The 19,180-nt window shown below is 44.0% G+C and overlaps 1 protein-coding gene across 2 annotated transcripts in view; it reads left to right on the top strand.

The window, feature by feature from the left end:
* The first annotated feature begins 1,444 nt into the window (after nt 1-1,444).
* Nucleotides 1,445-19,180, top strand: part of LOC124233094 (ADP-dependent glucokinase) — a 28,826-nt gene continuing 11,090 nt past the window's right edge. For both annotated transcript variants that reach the window (XM_046650203.1, XM_046650204.1), the window contains exons 1-3: nt 1,445-1,720; nt 9,177-9,402; nt 12,875-12,937. In XM_046650203.1, coding sequence (XP_046506159.1) covers nt 1,488-1,720; nt 9,177-9,402; nt 12,875-12,937 — 522 coding nt within the window. In that variant the 5' untranslated portion in view covers nt 1,445-1,487. The remainder of the gene's footprint in view (nt 1,721-9,176; nt 9,403-12,874; nt 12,938-19,180) is intronic.

Consider the following 19,180-nt stretch of genomic DNA (forward strand, 5'->3'; position numbering starts at 1 on the left):
CTTGCAGGTCCGCAACCAAAACCAACCAGCTGCAGACTCTAGACTCCTGGTTCAAGTTTTCAGTAGAGAGAAATGGTCTCTGGACAGCCAGTAGATTCGCTGCTTTTGAGTTAGGTGCTGGTTCAGTCACTTCTGGAGAAACCCGCCGACTGGAGGCCATGAAAGGGAGCAGTTTCTCTGGGAACTGACTGACAAGTCTCCTTGAGGAGAGAGAAGGAACAGGCAACTCCACGGAAGACCGCTTCATGGCTCCACACAGAGCTCATTGGCTCCTTGCCTTCTTTCTTTTCTGTGGTAGCCCAAATCTCTTCCTGTTTGAACATCTCCTTTGAAAGAGATGCTATGGTCAGGTAGGCTGGGTGGGGTGAGCTAGGGGAGGGGAGATGACCAGGATGGGGAAATGCTGGTGAGGTGGAGCTAGAGGGAATAAAGCTTAACGCCTAAGATCAAAGCTAGGGAAATAAAGATTCACTGCCAAATCCAAAGGTCAGGGACAGAGTGGAAAATCCGACACAGAGCCAAGGTCAGGAGCCAGCAGAACTGGAAAAATGGAAACAGGCCAGAGAACAAGACCAGGCTGCTAAGACAGGCCTGACAGCAAGTCTAGCGTCACTGGCTCTCAACCTAGGCTCAAACACAGGAGGGTCACAAGGAAGACAGGACCTGCTGAGTTTAAGTCGTATCACCAAGGGAGAAGAGGAGAAACTAGGGTTTCTTAATCCAGGTTCATAACCTCCCTATGTTGTACACAGGATCGTGTGCATTTTTCTGAGATTGTTAAGGGAACAGCGCCACCAAAAGGGTCATTTTAAGGTTTGAATCTGGTCATCCAGAGATGACGAGCACTGCGGGCTCTTCTCAGTCTTGGCCTGAGCTTTGAGCGGCTGAAGGTCTCGGCCACCTTCCAAAGGGACAGAATTCCCCCATGGGCTCCCTGCAGCGCTGCTACGGTCTGAGCCGATTCCTCCGAGGAGCGCAGAGCCCCGCGCCTGAAGAAAGAGCTTAGTAAATGATGGAGAATGGGTACAACACAGGGGCTGAGGGACGGATTTAAAGAGGAGAGTGTGACGTGCTCCTCCGAGGAAATGCAGGCACAGCTCAACTAGGGACCGACTGGCTCAAAGATTAACATGAGGTTTGCCCGCTTCTTCATAACCCGTCTGTTTCGTTTTATTAGGAAAACAAACGTATCTCGCCCCTCTGTTTTGAGAAACGTCTGGGGTTCCGGGAAGGCGCGCAGCGCAGACACCAGCACCGCGCCTTTGTTCCGCCTCCTTCAAGACCGCGGCATCTCGCCCCCGGGCGCCGGGATTTGGAGCCAGGCAGATTTGGACTCCGCCCCTCCACGTCCCTCGCCCCGCCCCCCCCCCGGGGCCGTGCGCACAGGCGTGATGGGGCACGCGTGTTGACGTCGGCGCGCGCCGAACCCGGAAGCGGCGCGGGCCGGGAGCGGAGCCGGTCGGCGTAGCTGCCTCTCTGCTGTCCCCATGGCGCTGTGGCGCGGCTCCGTTTACGCAGGCTTCCTGGCGCTGGCGGTGGGCTGCGTCTTCTTGCTGGAGCCGCAGCTGCCGGGCTCGGCCTTGCGCTCGCTGTGGAGCTCGCTGCAGCTGGGGCCCGCGCCCGCGCCCCTGGGATCCGGCTCCCCTGAGGGCCGGCTGGCGGCCGCCTGGGACGCGCTCATCGTGCGGCCGGCCCGGCGCTGGCGCCGAGTGGCCGTGGGGTGAGTGCCTGCGGGGCCTGCGTCCCTGGGCCTCTCCAGGAGGTGCGGGCGCTCCGGGCCCCCGAGGGCTGCCCTGGCGGAAGTCGAGCGGCTTGGGAGCTGGGAGGTAGAGCCCGCGCGGACAAGGTTCCCCAGAAGTCCCCGGGCGGCCCCTCGGCGCTGGTGTCCACGCTGCTACCTTGGCGAGAAGCGTTGGACGTCTGGGATGAGCCCAGTTCTTCAGTGCTGCAGGGACTCAGCAGAATGCTTTTTCCTCTCGGCTGGCCCTGCGCCCTTCTCTCTTCTCCATAGGACCAGCCCCCTTTACTCGTCTCCGTAGAACCAGCCTAACAGCCTCTTGCAAATCCCGCTCAGTCGGGCATCTTCGTGTTCGAGCCTCCTCCATCCCAATTTCAGCTCCTCTTGCTCCTCGGGTGACTGCTCTTTTGTGGTCAAAGGTGCTTGGTCTTACCCGTTTTGACGGCGCTCTTTCTCTCGCTTCTGAACTTCCTGAAGGAGTGGTCGCTGCCTTTAGCTCCCGACTTTCTTTCCGCCTCGTTTCCCCTTCTTTAACGCTGTAGTCTGGAGACCACCACCCTACTGAAATTCCTCTCTCAAAGCTCACTGGTGACTTGTTGATTTTCACATTCAACTGCGTTTTTTCAGTCTTCATTGTCAACTCTCTGCAGCCTTCCACGCCTGAACACGCCCTTCTCCTTGAAATTCTTTTCTTCCCTGATTTCAGTGACACTGTGTAGTTGGGGTTCTCCTAAATCGCAGTGCCTCCTGTCTTTGTATTCCTCTCCTCCGGGAATGTAATTATTCCCTTTACACTAACTTTAGACCCTGTCTAAGTTCGACTTGCATGTCTTGCCATCACCTCACAAGCACCATACAAAAGCAGGCCTTCTACCGAGTAGTCTACTAGTTTCTGTGAGTGTTGGGGCCAGGAAGGGTAACGTAGAGCAAAGTTATCTGAAGATTAAATGAAAATAATCCATGTTATCTAGCATGGTGTCTACTTCAAAGAGCAGACACTAAATGTTAGCTAATATTTTTTATATCAGCACATTTATTGTTTCTTCACATGTGTCTCCTTTTACCTCTTCTTTCAAGTTCCGGCTCTTTAACTCACTTCCTTATCAGCTCCTTAATCGTCCTCCCTGGCTTTATGTGCATTCATTCAACAGATGCTGGTCAACTATATGGTATGTATCAGGTCTGTGCTAGGTTCTGAGAATACAGAGGTGGATGAAGCAAGGTCCCTGCCTCATTTGTGGGAAACAAATATCTTCATGATTGTATCAGTCTGCTTGAGCTAGCATAACAGAATACCACAGGTTGGAGGGCTTAAACAACAGAAATTTATTTTCTCACAGTTCTGGAGGCTAAGAGTCCAAGATGAAGGTGCTGGCAAGGTTGGTTTCTGGTGAGGCCTCTCTTCCTGATTTGCAGATGGCTGCCTTCTCACCGTGTACACGTGTTACCTTTCCTCTGTGCATGTGCCCTGCTGGTGCCGCATCCTCTTCTTATATGGACGGACACTAGGCCTAGTGGATTATGGCATCATGTAACCTTAATGACCTCCTTGAATAGTCCTTATCTCCAAATACAGTCACATGTGGGCTTAAGGCTTCAACATATGAATGGGGCGTGGGCACACTGCTGTCCATAACAGTTATGAAAAGAGCTTTGCTGAACTAGTGGTGAGAACAAGGTAGCCTTATGTCCCAAAGAAGGCTTACTAATTCTTCTCAGGATAAGGTTTCAGAAAACGCTCCATCTGAGAAGGTGACGTTCCATTTACTATTGCTACATCACGAATCATCCCAAAACTTAGCTTAAAACAGTGGTCATTTTATATCTCTTGTGATTCTGAGGTTCGATTGGGCTGGGCTAGGCAGTTCTCACCTGGGGTCTCGTGCAGTTTCTGTCGGGTGGTGGCTGGTGCTGGAGTCATCTTAAGGGTTGATTGTGGCTGTCAGCTACAACCTCAGCTGTGGTTTTCTCCTGAATATGGCTTCTCTATGTAGCTGCTTAGCTTTCTCACAGTGGGGTGGCTGGTTTAGGAGATGGCCTGTCCCAACACAATGAGGCAGAAGCCTTAACACCTTTTATGACCTAACCTTAGACGCACATAGCATCACCTCTACCGTAGGCACAGGTGCAACTGGTTTTAAGGGGAGAGGACATAGAACACACCTTGATGAGGAGTGTTACTAGCATCGCATTGTAAAAAGAACATGTGGAATGGGACATCTTGTGGCCATCTTGGAAAGTATATCCTGCTACAGCGACTTGCATGGGATGGGCCAGGCGAGGCAATAGGATTTCTCCACAAGAAGGTGGGAGAATGTCTACCTAGGCAGAGAGAGCCAAATGTGAAAAAGCACATGGTTTGTTTGAGAGTAGCAAGTGGGCCCTGTGTTTAGAGCAAGGACTCTCTGTAGAGAGATGTCAAGGGCCTTTTATATCCTTGTTGAGAATAACTGGGGGGAATGTGAAAGGTGGACTTTGAGCAGTAGTTCTAACCTGACTGCTTCACGTCATTTTAGTGGGTAACAGACATCCATTGGTAACATTTCTCCTTACCCAAAGGGATTTTTAGCCTAAAGATGGGGATGTTCAAGGGGTAGGTAGGAGAAGGTGCAGTACTTGTACCAGAATCTCATTTGGGGTGTGTGTTGTAGTTTCACCTTTAGGAGAACACACACGCACACACATACACATATATATATATTCACTCACACGCTCACTCAAAACACATTTAATGTGATTCATAAGGAGGAAAGTCTTGAGACCCTACACTGGTTAAGAGGCCATAGAGCCTTTTCTTGTTTGGCAATGGTGCTAAACAGGAGAGATTTGTTAACAGGTTGGCTGTGGTAAAGAGGGGCAGTCAAAAATGACAGATTTTTGGGGCCAGCCCAGTGTCGTAGTGGTTGAGTTCTGCACACTCTGGTTTGGCAGACTGGGTTCGTGGGTTTGGATCCCAGGTGTGGACCTACACCACTTGTCAAGCCATGCTGTGGCAGCAACCCACATACAAAATAGAGGAAGATTGGCACAGATGTTAGCTCAGGGCTAGTTTTCCTCAAGCAGGGGTGGGGTGGGGGAGATTGGCAACAGATTTTAGCTCAGAGCAAATCTTCCTCACCAAAAAGAAAAATGACAGGTTTTTAGTATTGGGTATCTTTATAACCACTGTACATAGGCAGAAACAGATATTGTCATCCAGTTTTCACAGATGAGTAAACTGAGTTGATTTGCCCACGATCACACAGCTCTCAATGCCAGAGATGCAGCTTAAGCCTATTCCTGGCTCCATGTTCATACTACGTTGTTGCCATTAAGAGAGATTAAGAAAAAGGAACAAGTTTGTGGTGGAAGGTGACCAGTTTGATTTCAGAGGAGGGGAAATGTACATCCTTGTGGGATTTTAAATGAAGCTGAGCTATCAGCTGCTGACAAGGAGAGGCTGGAGTTTAGGAGCATAGTGAGGAGTAGGGTTACATTCTTTGGAGATGCCAGCGCTTAGGCTGAAGCCAGAGACTGGATAGCATCTCACAGGAAGAGGAGAAGAGAGGAAGGTAAATGGCCAAGGTGGAATTCAGGGAGGCGCTGGCATGTAAGGCGCTGGTGGAGAAGGACCAGAGAAATGAAGGCCAGCAGGAGTTTCAAGAAGATGGTCAGTGGCAAGCCCACTACCACATCTTTCTAAAATGTATGCTGCCTCCCCTGTTTCAAAATGGGACCCTGGTGCCTAAGGCTCATGGGGCGAATGATGAACCCCTCGTCCTAGCATTTGTTCCCCCATACCTGGCTTCACCCTGACCTTTGAAACCTATCTTGTCCCTCTCCCTTGTTCCAACTCTCCATTCTGACTAGAGTGTCATTCTTACTGTGTCCAGACACAAGGTTAATCCCTCATCCACATCTTTGCTTGTTTGCGTTCCCTGCGTGGGCTTCAGTATCAAATAAATCTGGGTTTGAATTTAGGCTTCTCCAGTCACGGCCTTTGGAATGTTAATTAACCTCCAGCCTCACTTTTCTTAGCCCAAAGCAGTGATGACAACTTCTCTATCTTATGCCATGTTGCAGATTGGTGTGGTCTATCTGAGAAGACTTGCCTTCTTTCTCTGTCTTAGAGCACTGTGCGGGGTTCAGCCCAGGGACTGCTGCCCTACTCTTTTGGATTTCTCTTCTCTACAGTTCTGTATCTTATATGATTATGATTAGCTCTTATAATATGTCAGGTATAGTGTTGAAGCCAGGAAGAACATTGGGAAACATTTTACAGATGATGAAACAGAAGGGAGGTGGTAAGACCACCATCCTCACCTTTAAGGAACTTACAGTCTAGAAGTGGGGCCTGTCCCTGCCCCCAAATTCTCTGATAACAGGCCAGGAAGCCCAGACTCCCAGCACCCTCTCTCTTAGCCCCTACAGTCCCTTGTTTGGGCATTCAGCATCTGTTGCCTATCTTTATTTTCCTCTTGTTTCATCTGTGACTTTGTTTTCTCCAAACTCACATTGTAATCTTTTATGCATGTCTTACTGAAGTGTGAAATTCTGCCTCAGTGTCAAATGAGCATAATTTCTGTCTTCTGGTTCTTTTGCTCCCTCCCTCCTTTTATTTCCTCTGATAATAAAGCACTTTAGGCAGTGCACTTGTTTACATTTTAATATGCTGTTGAATTGAGGTAAGTGCAGAGAAAGATTCTTGCTCTGGTTAAAGTATTATAAAATACAACTAGAAAGCACGTGTAGAAGTACTTAGCTTGGTATCTGGCACATAGTAGATGTTCAGTGATCTTTTTATTATAAAAAGCTACTAAATAAAATTTTTTCCTCTGAAGGTTGTTTTTTCTTCTAGTATTCATGACATGATTAGCTAGAGGATGGAAAATGTTCCTGTGGTAGTTACATTTGTTTAACTCAAAGTTAGTTCCCTTGTATTTTGTCTGTGTTGCAAAATATACTGAACATTGTTCCTTTCAGTTTTATTTCTTTGTAATTTTTGCAAACAACTTCATTCTCGTCTTTAAAGAATCAAACTCTACGTAAGGTTTCAACAGAACTAGATATGGAGGCAATGTGTTTATTGAACTCACTTTTATTTCCAAATATCGTTATCCCTCAGTGTCTGAACTTTTGCCGTCTAGACTCAGGACCCAAATCCATTTGGAAGCATTTTCTAGATAGGGCTGTTTGGTGGAAATAGTATCCCTCACTATGCAAACTCTCCCTGTCTGAAACTTGGAAACCTCCTGGAGTCTGGGAGCTGGGGATACCTATGTTCCTAGGAAGATTCTGCCCTTCAGACATCTGATGTTGGTGTTCAGTAAAAATAAAGGACACTCTCTATGAGGTGGAATTGAGACCAGTCTACAGAGTGTGTTTGGTTTATTGTCATGTAAGGCTGTGAAAGGAATGTGTTTTAAACATACCGTTCAGCACCTGCCACACTCATGTCCACGTGCTTTATGTACTGAAAAGCATACTTAGGCCTTTCCAGTTGACAGAGTAATTATATGCATCTTTGATTTTAAAAGCATAAGAAAATTTGAGTATTTAAATACCATTTGCTAGGCAAAAATCTTTTCAAAAACATGGAATCCATAGGGGAAGAATTAGTAAAAGAAATCTTTATGATGAGGATGCATCAGTTTGTGTCAGGAGGAATATGTCTCTTCCTTGCCCTTGTAAATCTTCCTTGAGTGATGTAAATTATATCTAGCCTACATACAAACCTTTTAAAAATTATTTGTTAAGTTATAAAAGTAATACATGCTTATAAAACTTAGAAATATATCTAGTGAAAAATAAAATTTCCCTCCCTTACCCCAATCTCATTGCTCTTCTTAGAGTTTGCCACCATTAATGATTTAGTGTGTTCACTTCCATAGCAAGAGATTTCTAAAGGAATGTGGAATCTAGAAAACAAAACAAATGAACAAATAAAATAAAAAGGCTCCTGGATACAGGAAACTGGTGGTTATGGGCCGGAAGAGTATGGGGACAGGTGAAGGGGATTAAGAGGTACAGACTTTGAGTTCTAAAATTAATAAGCCATTGGGATGTAACGTACAGCCTAGGGAACGTAGTCAATAATATTGTAATAACTTTGGTGACAAATGGTAACTAGACTTAATCACAGTATCATTTCATAATGTATATAAATATTGAATCACTATGATGGAGACCTGAAACTAATAGGATATTGTACGTCAATTATACTTCAATAAAAAAAGTAAAGATAAAAACCAAGTGATTTTTTTAAAAAAAGATTTTTAAAGGAGACTAGAAGGGAAGCATTGTAGCTATATATTTTACACTAAAATTCAAACCATTGGGCCTTCTCTGTTGATGAGTTTACCTTCTACTTTCAAGCTGCTGAGAATTAACCCAGAAGCCCAGCCACCCTTAGCACCAGGAGCTGGCTTGGTTGGCCTGCTGTGAGCTTTCCTCTTCTCCGAGACTGGGAGCTGCATATGTGGTCATCCAGCCCCACTGGCAAGAATGACTTCCCCAATAGGCAGAGGCAGGAATGAAGGTGATTGTGGCAGGAAGACGTCATCCAGCTACCCAGATTATTTGGCCCTTCTCCTTTAAGGAATGATTTTTAGTGAAGAAACACTGAAAATATAAGCCAGAACTTTTGCATGCACACATGGGAGAAGCCGTGCCAGACAACCTTAAAGCTTGGTAATTTCGGTAGAAGAGCCACCCAGGTGACGCAGCCCTGGCTTCCTACAGTCCTTTAAAGTTCCTGGGGCAGTCCAGTGAACACCTGCCAAGTGATGAGTTGTTACAAGGCTGCAGGTGTGCTTAAGTCTTTGCGACACTCCTCACCCCTAGGAGTTTCAGCTGGGGGTGCGACATTTAAGTATTTAGTGTATCTTACCACCATCCTAATGGGTCTGGAGGGAAGGTATCTGATATTTGGCTTTTGACCAAAACTTATATTTTGCTTACTCTGCACCAAGCAGTGTTCCTAAGCATATGTTAACTTATTTACTCTTCACAACAGCTCTATGAGTTAAATACCCAAATTACACCATTTTACAGATGAGGAAACTGAAACAGAAACAGAAATTAAAGTGGCTCACCCAAGCCACACACCCAGTGTGAATGCAGACAGTTTGGCTCTGCCAGCATTTTCTCGGAAATGCTATAGTTGTGTTTTCATGATAGCTTTGTTCTGAAATGCTGAGCGCTTCTCTCTTTGTAATTAGTATAAAAGTTTGCCAAACTACTGAAGAGTCCAGTGTTCTGATCCTAAGACATACATCCAGATAAAGTAATCTTCCTTCTGCCATATGCTGTTTACTTTCTAGTTCAGGCTTCAGAGCCACTTCATCTGTTTTCCTGTTTGGATCCAGTTCTCAGAAAGGTTTCCCTGTTGTTAAATGCACAGTAGCTGTCCCCATGCTCCTGCTTTCTTTCACACTGTCCCTTCCCTCCTTCCTTGCAGAGTCAATGCATGTGTGGATGTAGTGCTCTCAGGGGTGAAGCTCTTGCAGGCACTTGGCCTGAATCCTGGGCATGGGAAAGATCACAGCGTTCTGCATTCAAGGAATGATCTGGAAGAAACCTTCATTCACTTCATGGGGAAGGGAGCAGCTGCTGAGCGCTTCTTCAGCGATAAGGAAACTTTCCATGACATTGCCCGGATTGCATCGGAGTTCCCAGGAGCCCAGGTCTGTTCCGTCCACCAGTAGTAAACTAAGATAGGATGGGAAAAGATACCTTTTTGTATGGTTCCTAGAAGCTACCAAGCAACTTTTTCCTCAATTTGGTCCAAGAGGGTGATTGTTGGGAATCCAGTTCTGCAGTGTTTTCTTTTTTTATAAAACTGTGTATCCGACCTTCCATTAACTCTGCTGTTTCTACTCAGTTCAACTCAGCCAACATTTATGAAGTATATTTACTAAAATTTTGGTTCTGGTTCCTCCGTTAAGTTGTTCTTTTTTCATGTTACCCAAGTTTAAGGTAGGAAAGTTATCTACTCCTAACTTGTTTGGGGATTGCTTGTGGCTGATCACTGGCAGTAATCGTAACACGGCTCAGACCCTCCTCAGGAGGAGAACAAGGCCAAACCAACAGAGAACTAGTTCTTGCCTTTGCCTGGGAAAGGGAGCTGGGTCCTCGCCTATGCTCTCTGCTGATCCAGAGCAAGGTTTCTCAACTCCAGCATTATTGACGTTTTGGGCTAGATAATTCTTTGTCATGGGGGCTGTCCTGCACCTTGTAAGATGTTTGGCAGTGTCTCTGTCCTCTATCCACTAGGTGACAGTAGCACTCCACCTCTTCTCCAATTGTGACAGTTAAAAATGTCTCCAGACAGGGGCCAGCCTGGTGGCACAGAGGTTAAGCACACACATTCCGCTTTGGCGGCCCGGGATTCGCCGGTTCGGATCCCAGGTGCGGACATGGCACCGCTTGGCAAGCCATGCTGTGGCAGGTGTCCCACATATAAAGTGGAGGAAGATGGGCATGGTTGTGCGCTCAAGGACAGTCTTCCTCAGCAAAAAGAGGAGGATTGGCAGCAGATGTTAGCTCAGGGCTAATCTTCCTCAAAAAAAAAAAGTCTCCAGACATGGTCAGATGTTTCCATGGTCAGATGTTTCCAGGGTGTGGGAAAGGAGGGATGCCAAATCACCCCTGCCTGATAACCGCTGTCTAGATTGGCGATTCTCAGACCGGACACAGATCAGAATCACCTGGAGGGGTATTGAAACACAGATTCCTGGGCCCCACTCCCAGAGTTTCTGAGTCAGTATACGTTGGATTGGACCCAAGAATTTACCCTTCCAGCAGGTTTCCTGGTTATATTGATGCTGTTGTTCTGAGTACCTTAGTTTGAGAACCACTGGTCTACAGGGTAGACCCTCTCAGAGAGAGAACTTAGGGGTCCTCAGGCCCACCTGGTGATCGTAAACAAAACCCTCGGGCCTGCGTGGTCCAACATTTCCTCGAGGCTCCACGGAGTAACAGAGACCCACCTGCGGCTCTTGCCCTCAGCCTAGCACACCCTCTGCTCCACATGCCCTCACGCCTCATGAGGCCGAGTTTTGATGGTTTGTTTAAGCATCTCTCCACCTCGCCCCATCCCACCCCCAATTCTTTTTACTCACCTAAAGTCTTCCTTTGGCTAATCATCCCATTCTGGGTGTGGTTCTCACTAGGGAAGCTTTCAATGCCACTTTTAATTGGTACCTTTCACAAGCCATTCTTTATGACTGCTTTTATTTTGATAACCTTTAAGATTTTAAAGGTTTTTTTCCTTTGAAGCTGCCCATTTGAACATTAGAAATGGGCACAGGCATTACCCAGCTGAGTTTCTAAAGAAAAGAGCAATCTGTTGAAATTTCAGTTATGATCATTTTGACAGCTGAGCTCAGTAAGATTCTGGTCTCTTATGAAAGAATCTTGGTACTTCTAACATGGTAAATCTACTGCTTAAAAGTCTTTGTGATCGTGGTAGTTAAACCACCAATTTGATTTTTATTCTGTTCTCTTCTGCCTTGATCTTGCCTTTTGTTTCATAATGCAAAAAAAAAAAAATTCTACAGAAATTTTTCTAGCTTTTAGATCATCTGAATTATTTCTTAATATTATAAAACCTAAAAAGTGTTATTTATCTTCCGCTAGGGTAACACTTCATTTGGTGACGTTTCGAACTCTTTTTAACTATAAGGCAGATTGACTGATAAACAGCAGTTAATAACTATTACATGAAAACTGTAAAATTCACTGCATAGACTCTTAATACTTCCCCCAAGATTTTTAGTAAATTCTTCTAGCCATCACAGTTAGATAAGTTAAATATGAAGTTAAGGCTGGCATGTTAAAAGGCCAAATTTCAGCCTATGTATCACAGAAAGTCTTCAATTTATCTATAGGAAGCTGTTACTGTCCCACCTGAATCCTGTAATTGGTCGACACAAACCTTGGGGTGAAAGTGATGTCGAGCATCTAGAATTATTGATTTAGTCTGTGCCTGCGTCGGGCTGAGGACTAGGAAGGTGAGGTGGGAGCATTCCACCCAGCAAGCCTGTTGATGATGCTTGTTCAGAACGACCTCAACATCGTCTCCTACTTGTCAGGTTTCCAAAGCACGTGAATCCATCCTTAGTCAGCAAGAAGGAAGGCTAGCCTTCGATCGCCTGCCTCCTGCTGTAGGTCCTCAGCGGACAGATGTGGCGTTTAGGAGGGAACATTGTCCTCTATTAGGGCCCATTACCTTTAGAATTTACTCCTAGTGAAGCCTTTATATTTCCTACTGCATCTGTGTGTTTCTTCCTTTCTCAAAATTTAGCAACAAAAGTTTACCAAGCACTTATTGTAAGAAGAAGACAGTTCCTGAGGAGCTAGACATGTCCCCAGGTGATAACAGCCTAAGTGGACAAGGGCTGCAGTAGAGGATTGTTCAGGATATAGGGGTAGCGAGGGCTCTGTGATCCTGTCTGGGAGGGGCTGGTGGAGGCTGAGGGGCAGTGGGGAAAGGGGAACGGAAGGCATTGCAGAAGAGGTGACACTGCAGCTGGTTCCTGAGAAGTGATCAGGGACTTGACAATGTATGAGAAGGGGCAGGCGCCCTAATCAAAGGAAACAGTGTGCTAAAGGCGCAGACGGAGAGGAAGGCCGACTTGGAGAGCTGCAGGTGTGGTGTGGAAGGGACGTTCTGGAGGTGAAGGGAGAAAGGAAAGCAGGGGGTGGATAAAGAAGCCTGTGTGGCCCACTTAAGAGTGGACTGCGGTTCATTATATGCCTATTCAGTGATTTTCAGGAGGAGAGTGACAATCATATACTCATTTTAGAAGGATTACAATGTAGAAGATGAGCTCTCTCCACACTTTTCATGTTTCTTTTATCTGTTCTGGCTGCCTGTAAGCTCAAGGCCAAATTTGATCTATGGTCAAGGCAATTATACTAATTTTCATGGTTAACATATTTGTTTTCTTCACCTTTCCTTGTAACTCATTGTCTACTAACCTATGGGGTTAATGTTTTTATTAACCTGATCTGTGTGTCCTTGTTGTAAAGTCGTCTCAAAATTTTTTTGGAAAAAAATGGACTAGAAATTAATTCAATAAATTAAAACATTATTAAGCTTGGGTCACAGAGTTAAGCTAAAATACTGTCTGATAACCTTGACCTGTCTTACAGCACTATGTAGGAGGAAATGCAGCTTTGATTGGACAGAAACTTGCAGCCAACTCAGATTTAAAGGTAGGTTAAATTCCCAGACTAAAACCTTTGCCTTTCACTAGTGTTTCAGTAATTTTAAGAGCAAGAATGAATGTCTGTTCCTCGATACAACTTGTAGACCACCTACTATGTGCCAGAAGCTGGGCCTCTTGTTAGGAGGCAGTATAGTAGTAGTAGGAGAGGAGCAGTAGCTGATGCTTTCTGAGTGCTTACTATGTGCCTGACAGTGTCTTTCATGCTTTATATAGATTATCTCACTTAATCCTTGCAACAGCCTGTAAGTTGGTACTGTTATTGCCTTGCTTTCCACATGAAGCTTGAGGTGTAGAGAGGTTCACAGCTAATAGGAAATGGAACTGTTCTAACCTAGGAGCCTAGAGTCCGTGTTCTTAAGTACTGTGTCATGTAATGGTTGAGAGCATGTGGGCTCTGGAGTCAGTACCTGAGACTGGGGATTGTACAGTGATGAGAGAAAACGTAGTTGGCTGGACTGTTGAGCCTGGATCCAGGGTGTTGGAAAGTGAAGGCCACCAGATGGGGGTCAGTAGGGAAGTGTCTTCAAGTCTTAAACCATTTGGTTTAAGTAGAATTAAAAATTACTGCTGTATTCAGAATAACATCTGAGTAAGAAGGTTCTTTTGCTACAAGTAAAATAGATCTGAGAGGGGAGGCCAGCAAGGAGGCTAATGCTGTTGTCCTGCTGTAAAATGACTAAGGTTTGGATTAGAGCAGCCAGAAGAAGAGAAACGTATCTATCTAAACATATCTGCTAAAATGGAGTCACTTAAATGCTAGACAATATGTGGGGACAAAGAAGATAAATTTCACAAAGATGATTCTGGAGTAAATGAACTTGAGAAGTGCAGAATAGATGTGGCTACTGACAATAGAGAAAGGGAACCATAAACAATCCTCTATTTTGGGGGAACCAGCCTGCAAATAGAAATATGGGTCAGGGGTGCAGAATCAAAAGCCCAGAGATGGACCCAGAAATCCTGATAGAGGATCAGCTGTTTGAGGGGAAAAAATTCGTGGAGCTACACTATACACCAAGAGATGGATATGCTTAAATGTGGAGAGGATACTAAAGTTTGAACATTCACATGTTAGTAAGAAATAACATTCTCATGAAATGTTAGGGCGGAAAATACAGATTTTTTTTTTGCAGTCATTGTCGTTATAGATAGTAATTAACTCCCAGATAGAGAAGATTAGGAATTCCAGGACTGACCTTCAGAAACGTTACCAGTTAATGGATAGAAGAGAAGAAAAGATCAATCATAAGCTCATTGGAGAGAGCCCTTCCCCTCAGAATCCTGGGTGTTTGTGTGGGTCCCTAAAAGGCCACTCTTCTGACCCTGAGAAGTAATTCTGGCCTTTGGGAGGATGACACCCTGGTAGACCTGAGTGAGTATAAGATTAGCCTTTCAAAACTGACCTACCCTGGGACCAACATTTGCTGTCAGTCTTTGGAGAAGCTGGGCCTGGGACCAGTCCCATGGGAAAGCATTCTGATGAAACGAGCCTGGCCTTGATGATAGGAGCTTGAGGAAGGAAAGGGATATCTGTTACTCAATCCTCACAACACTCTAATGAAGTAAGATATTATCACCCTTTTGAAGATAAGAAAAGAGTTCCAGAGAGGTTAAGTAATGTGTTAAGAGGGTCATCTGGCCAGTCAATGATGGAGTGAAGATTCAAACACCAGGCTCTGCCATGATTGCACCACGCTGTGCTGCTCTGAGAGAGATTCAGTTTAACTGGCTGAATGCTTCTCAGCATGGTCCAAGTGATCATCTGAGAATGACTAGAGATTAAGGACTAGGTATTTTCCAAAGGTAATAATAATAGCTAACACTTAGATTGTTCTTACTATATGCCAGGCACTGTGTTAAGTCCTTTACATACATACTAACTCATTGAATTCTCACAGTCCCCCATAAGGGAAGTCCTATTATTATCCCCATTTCGTAGATAAGAAAAATGAGGCGTGGAGAAGTTACAGCTGTTGCAGGTCACATATGTAGTAAGGAGTAGAGCTGAGATTTAAATCCAAGTAGTGTAGCCCCGGTCCATACTCTTGTTCTTGAGGAAGACTGGCCCTGAGCTAACGTCTGTGCCAGTCTTCCTCTATTTTGTGTGTGGGATGCTGCCACAACATGGCTTGAGGAGTAGTGTGTAGGTCTGCGCCTGGGATCTGAACCTGCAAACCCCGGGCCGCCAAAGCGGAATGCAAGAACTTAACTGCCACACCACTGGGCCAACCCCCAGAGTCCATAGTCTTACTGATGAAGCTATATTTTGTCTCAGAAACAGACCCGGGTAAATATAGCAAAGGCAGATTTAGTGGAATGGTGAAATAGAAGCCAGATTGAAGGGGAGGGGAGCAATGTCTTTACAAAATATATTTGTGGAACTTAGCCAAGAATTAGGAGTAGATGTTGGATTTTGTCAAATGCTGCTCCTGCATCTATTGAGATGATTGTATGGTTTTTGTTTTTTAGTTTGGTACCTCGTAATGACATTGTGTTTTCAAATGTTAAATCAACCCTGCTTCTGTGGGATAAACTCACTTGCTTCTGATGTATTATCTTTTTTAAGTATCGTTGGATTCAGTTTACTGAAATCTTGTTTAAATTTCCACGAGGGATATTGGTCTGTATTTTTCTTTTCTTCTAAGTCTGTCTGGTTTGGGTATCAGGATAACACTGACCTTATAGAATGAGTTGGTAATATTTCAATTTTTTTAAAACACAGTTTGTGTAGAATTGATGTTTTACCTTCCTTAAATGTTTGTAGAATTCACTAGTGAAGCCCTCTAGACCTGGAGTTATTGATGTGGAAAGATTTTTACTGACAACTTTGGTTTCTTTGATATAGAGAAATTCAGATTTTCCATTTCTTGACTGAACTCTGGTAGTTTTATCTTTCAAGGAATTTGTCCATTTCATCTAAGTTGTTGAAATAAGTTGGCATAAAATTAACGCTAATATTTCCCTGTCCCTTTAAGGTCTGTAGTGGTGTTTTCTCTCTCTCTCCTGATATTCGTAATTTATGTCTTCCCTATTTTTTCTTTTTTTCTTGATCACTTTGGCTAGAGGTTTATTAATTTTACTGATCTTTTCCATAAATAAGGAAGTTTTTTTTTGTTGATTTTTCTCTGTTGTTTTTCTCTTTTCTATTTCATTGGTTTCTGTTTATTTTGAATTTAACTTGCTCTTCTTTTTTCTAGTTTCTTAAGATAGAAGCTGAGGTCATTGACTTGAGACCTTTCTTGCTTTCTGATACTAGGTGTTTTCTGATATTGGTGTTTCTGCTAGATAAATTCCCCCTTAAAGTATTCCTTTAGCTGCATCCCACAGATTTTGATACATTATGTTCATTCAATTCAAAATGCTTTCCAGTTCCCCTCTGATTTCTTGAGGTGGGCTACTTACTAGCCTATCAACTATTTAGAAATGTGTTATTTAGTTTCTAAATATTTGGGGGGTTTCCAGATATCTTTCTGATATTGATTTCTATTTTAATTTTATTGTGGTCAGAGAATATGCTTCTCTGCCTCCTATTAAATTTATTGAGACTTTTTTATGCCCTAGAATATGGTCTATCTTGGTGAAGTTCCATGCACACTTGAAAAGCATGTGTAGGGGCCAGCCCGGTGGCGCAGCGGTTAAGTTTGCACGTTCTGCTTCTCGGCGGCCCAGGGTTCGCCGGTTCAGATCCCGGGTGTGGACATGGCACCACTTGGCAAGCCATGCTGTGGTAGACGTCCCACATATAAAGTAGAGGAAGATGGGCTCGGATCTTAGCTCAGGGCCAGTCTTCCTCAGCAAAAAGAGGAGGATTGGCAGTAGTTAGGTCAGGGCTAATCTTCCTTAAAAAAAAAAAAAGAAAAAGGAAAGCATGTGTATTCTGCTGTTCTTGGGTGGCGTGTTCTCTGAATGTCAGTTAGGCCAAGTTGGTTGATAGTGTTTGAGTCTTCTGTGTTCTATCTGATTTTCTGTCTACTTGATTTATCAATTATTGAGAGAGGGCTATTGACATCTTCAACTGTAATTGTGTCTATTTCCAATTGTAGTTCTGTTACTTTTTGCTTCATGTATTTTTTAAGCTCTGTTAATAGGCACATAACTATTTAGCATTGTTACATCCCTTCGTGAATTGACCTGTTCATCATTACCAGGGTTAAAGAAAATCATTTCATAATATTCTTTACTGTGAATCTATTTTGATTAAAATAGCCATTCCAGCTTTCTTTTGATTAGTGTTAACATGGTATGTCTTTTTCTATTCTTCTGCTTTTAACCTATTTGTATGTTTATATTTAAAATGTATTTTTTTTAGGTAGCATATTCTTGGGGCTGGCTTTTGTTTTGTTTTGTTTTGAGGAAGATTAGCCCTGAGCTGACATCTGCTGCCAATCCTCCTCTTTTTGCTGAGGAAGACTGGCCCTGAGCTAACATCCGTGCCCATCCTCCTCTACTTTACATGTGGGTCACCTGCCACAGCATGGCTTGCCAAGCGGTGCCATGTCCATACCTGGGATCCAAACTGGTGAACCCCAGGCCGCCGAAGCGGAATGTGTGCACTTAACTGCTGTGCCACTGGGCCAGCCCCTGGGGCTTGCTTTTTAATACACTTTGACAATCTCTTTCTTTTAATTGGGGTGTTTAGACTATTTACATTTAATGTGATTGTTGCTATATCAGATTAGGTTGAAATCTGACTTCTTGCTATTTGTTGTCTGTCATTCACCTCTTTATCTTCCCTTTTTCTCTTTTTCTGCACTCTTTTGGATTATATTCTATGATTTCATAGTATCTTTTCTGACTTATTAGCTATAATGCTTTGTTTTGCTATTTTAGTGGTTGCTTTAGGGTTTATAATTAGCTTATCACAGTCTGCTTTCATTATTATTATTGATATTATTATACCAACATGTAAAATGGGAAAATTTTACAATAGTGTACTTCTGTTTCTCCCGTCCAGTCTTTATGCTATTATTGCCATATAGTTTACTTCTTCATATGTTAGAAACCTCACACTATGTTGTTAATATTTTTCTTTAAACAGTTAATTATCTTTTGAAGAGGTTTAAATAATAAAAAAAAGATGTTATGTGCTTATCCAGAGTTAGCATTTCTGGTGCTCCTCATTCCTTTGTTTAGACCTATATTCCCATCTGGTACCATTTTCCTTCTGTCTGAAGGATTTCCCTTAACATTTCTTGTAGTGCAGGTCTGCTGGTGATGAATTCTATCGGATTTTGTATATCTGGAAGCTCTTTTAAGGTAATTTGTTGGGGTATTTGTAGGGCTTACTCAGTTTTTTTCTGTTTCTGAGGCATCACTGTCCTTTGTTGCCCAATGTCCACGTGTTGAAGGTCATTTTTTCATCTATTTTATCTTTGTTGTTGTTGTTTCAGGCAGGAGGGTAAATCTGGCCCTTGTTGTCTCATCTTGGAAGCTCAAGTTCTGGCCAAGAATCAAAAGAAGTAAAATGGCAGAGGCTAGCCTTTTCAGGATCGGCCAAGAACGGGCCTGTGTCAAGGCAGAAAGGGAGCAGGTCAGGGGGAGGGAGGTCTGTTTTCTCCCGAAGCCGGGATTCCTTAGATACATGAAGTGCCTCTGTGCAAGCAAGCAGGTAATTAGCAAGTTAAAATGCCTTTTGAACCTTCTGGGTGTGGCCTATTAAATCTGAAATGGTGTTGATGATCTCTGAGGCCTTTCCTGTAAATCCCAGTGCAAACCCTCATTGTTCAGTGGTTTTTAGTCTGTTAGCCTAGCTTTGAGTGGGGTCCAGAGCTGGCATGGCAGAAACAGCAACAGATGGGAAATGGCTTCTAGAAGGAATAGCCAGGGATAGGCCCAGGTTGGAATTGAAGAAAGTGGTTTTGGGAAAGTTGCAGAGCACCTCCCCCCAAGCTTTCTGAATCGAGATGTTCTTTAATTTTCATATTTGGAAGGCCACCCTGTTCACACAACAGCTAAGTATAATAGGGAGCCTGATCCCACAGAGTAGGTCACCTGCTTGTGGAGGGTATTGTGATCCTGAGGCTCTTTTCTATACGTGGTAAAATTCAAACAGAATTGTTTTCATCTGGCAACTTTGAGCAGCCAACATCATATCTATTTGCCTACACAGGATGTGAGTAAAGAAAGAGAGAAAATGGTGTAGGGCATGTCTCAGTCTGCTTGGGCTGCCATAATAACAAAATGCCATACTGCGTGGCTTAAACAACATAGATTTATTTTCTCACAGTTT

Source organism: Equus quagga, unplaced genomic scaffold (genome assembly GCF_021613505.1).
Source record: "Equus quagga isolate Etosha38 unplaced genomic scaffold, UCLA_HA_Equagga_1.0 153_RagTag, whole genome shotgun sequence".
In the NCBI taxonomy this organism is placed as follows: domain Eukaryota; kingdom Metazoa; phylum Chordata; class Mammalia; order Perissodactyla; family Equidae; genus Equus; species Equus quagga.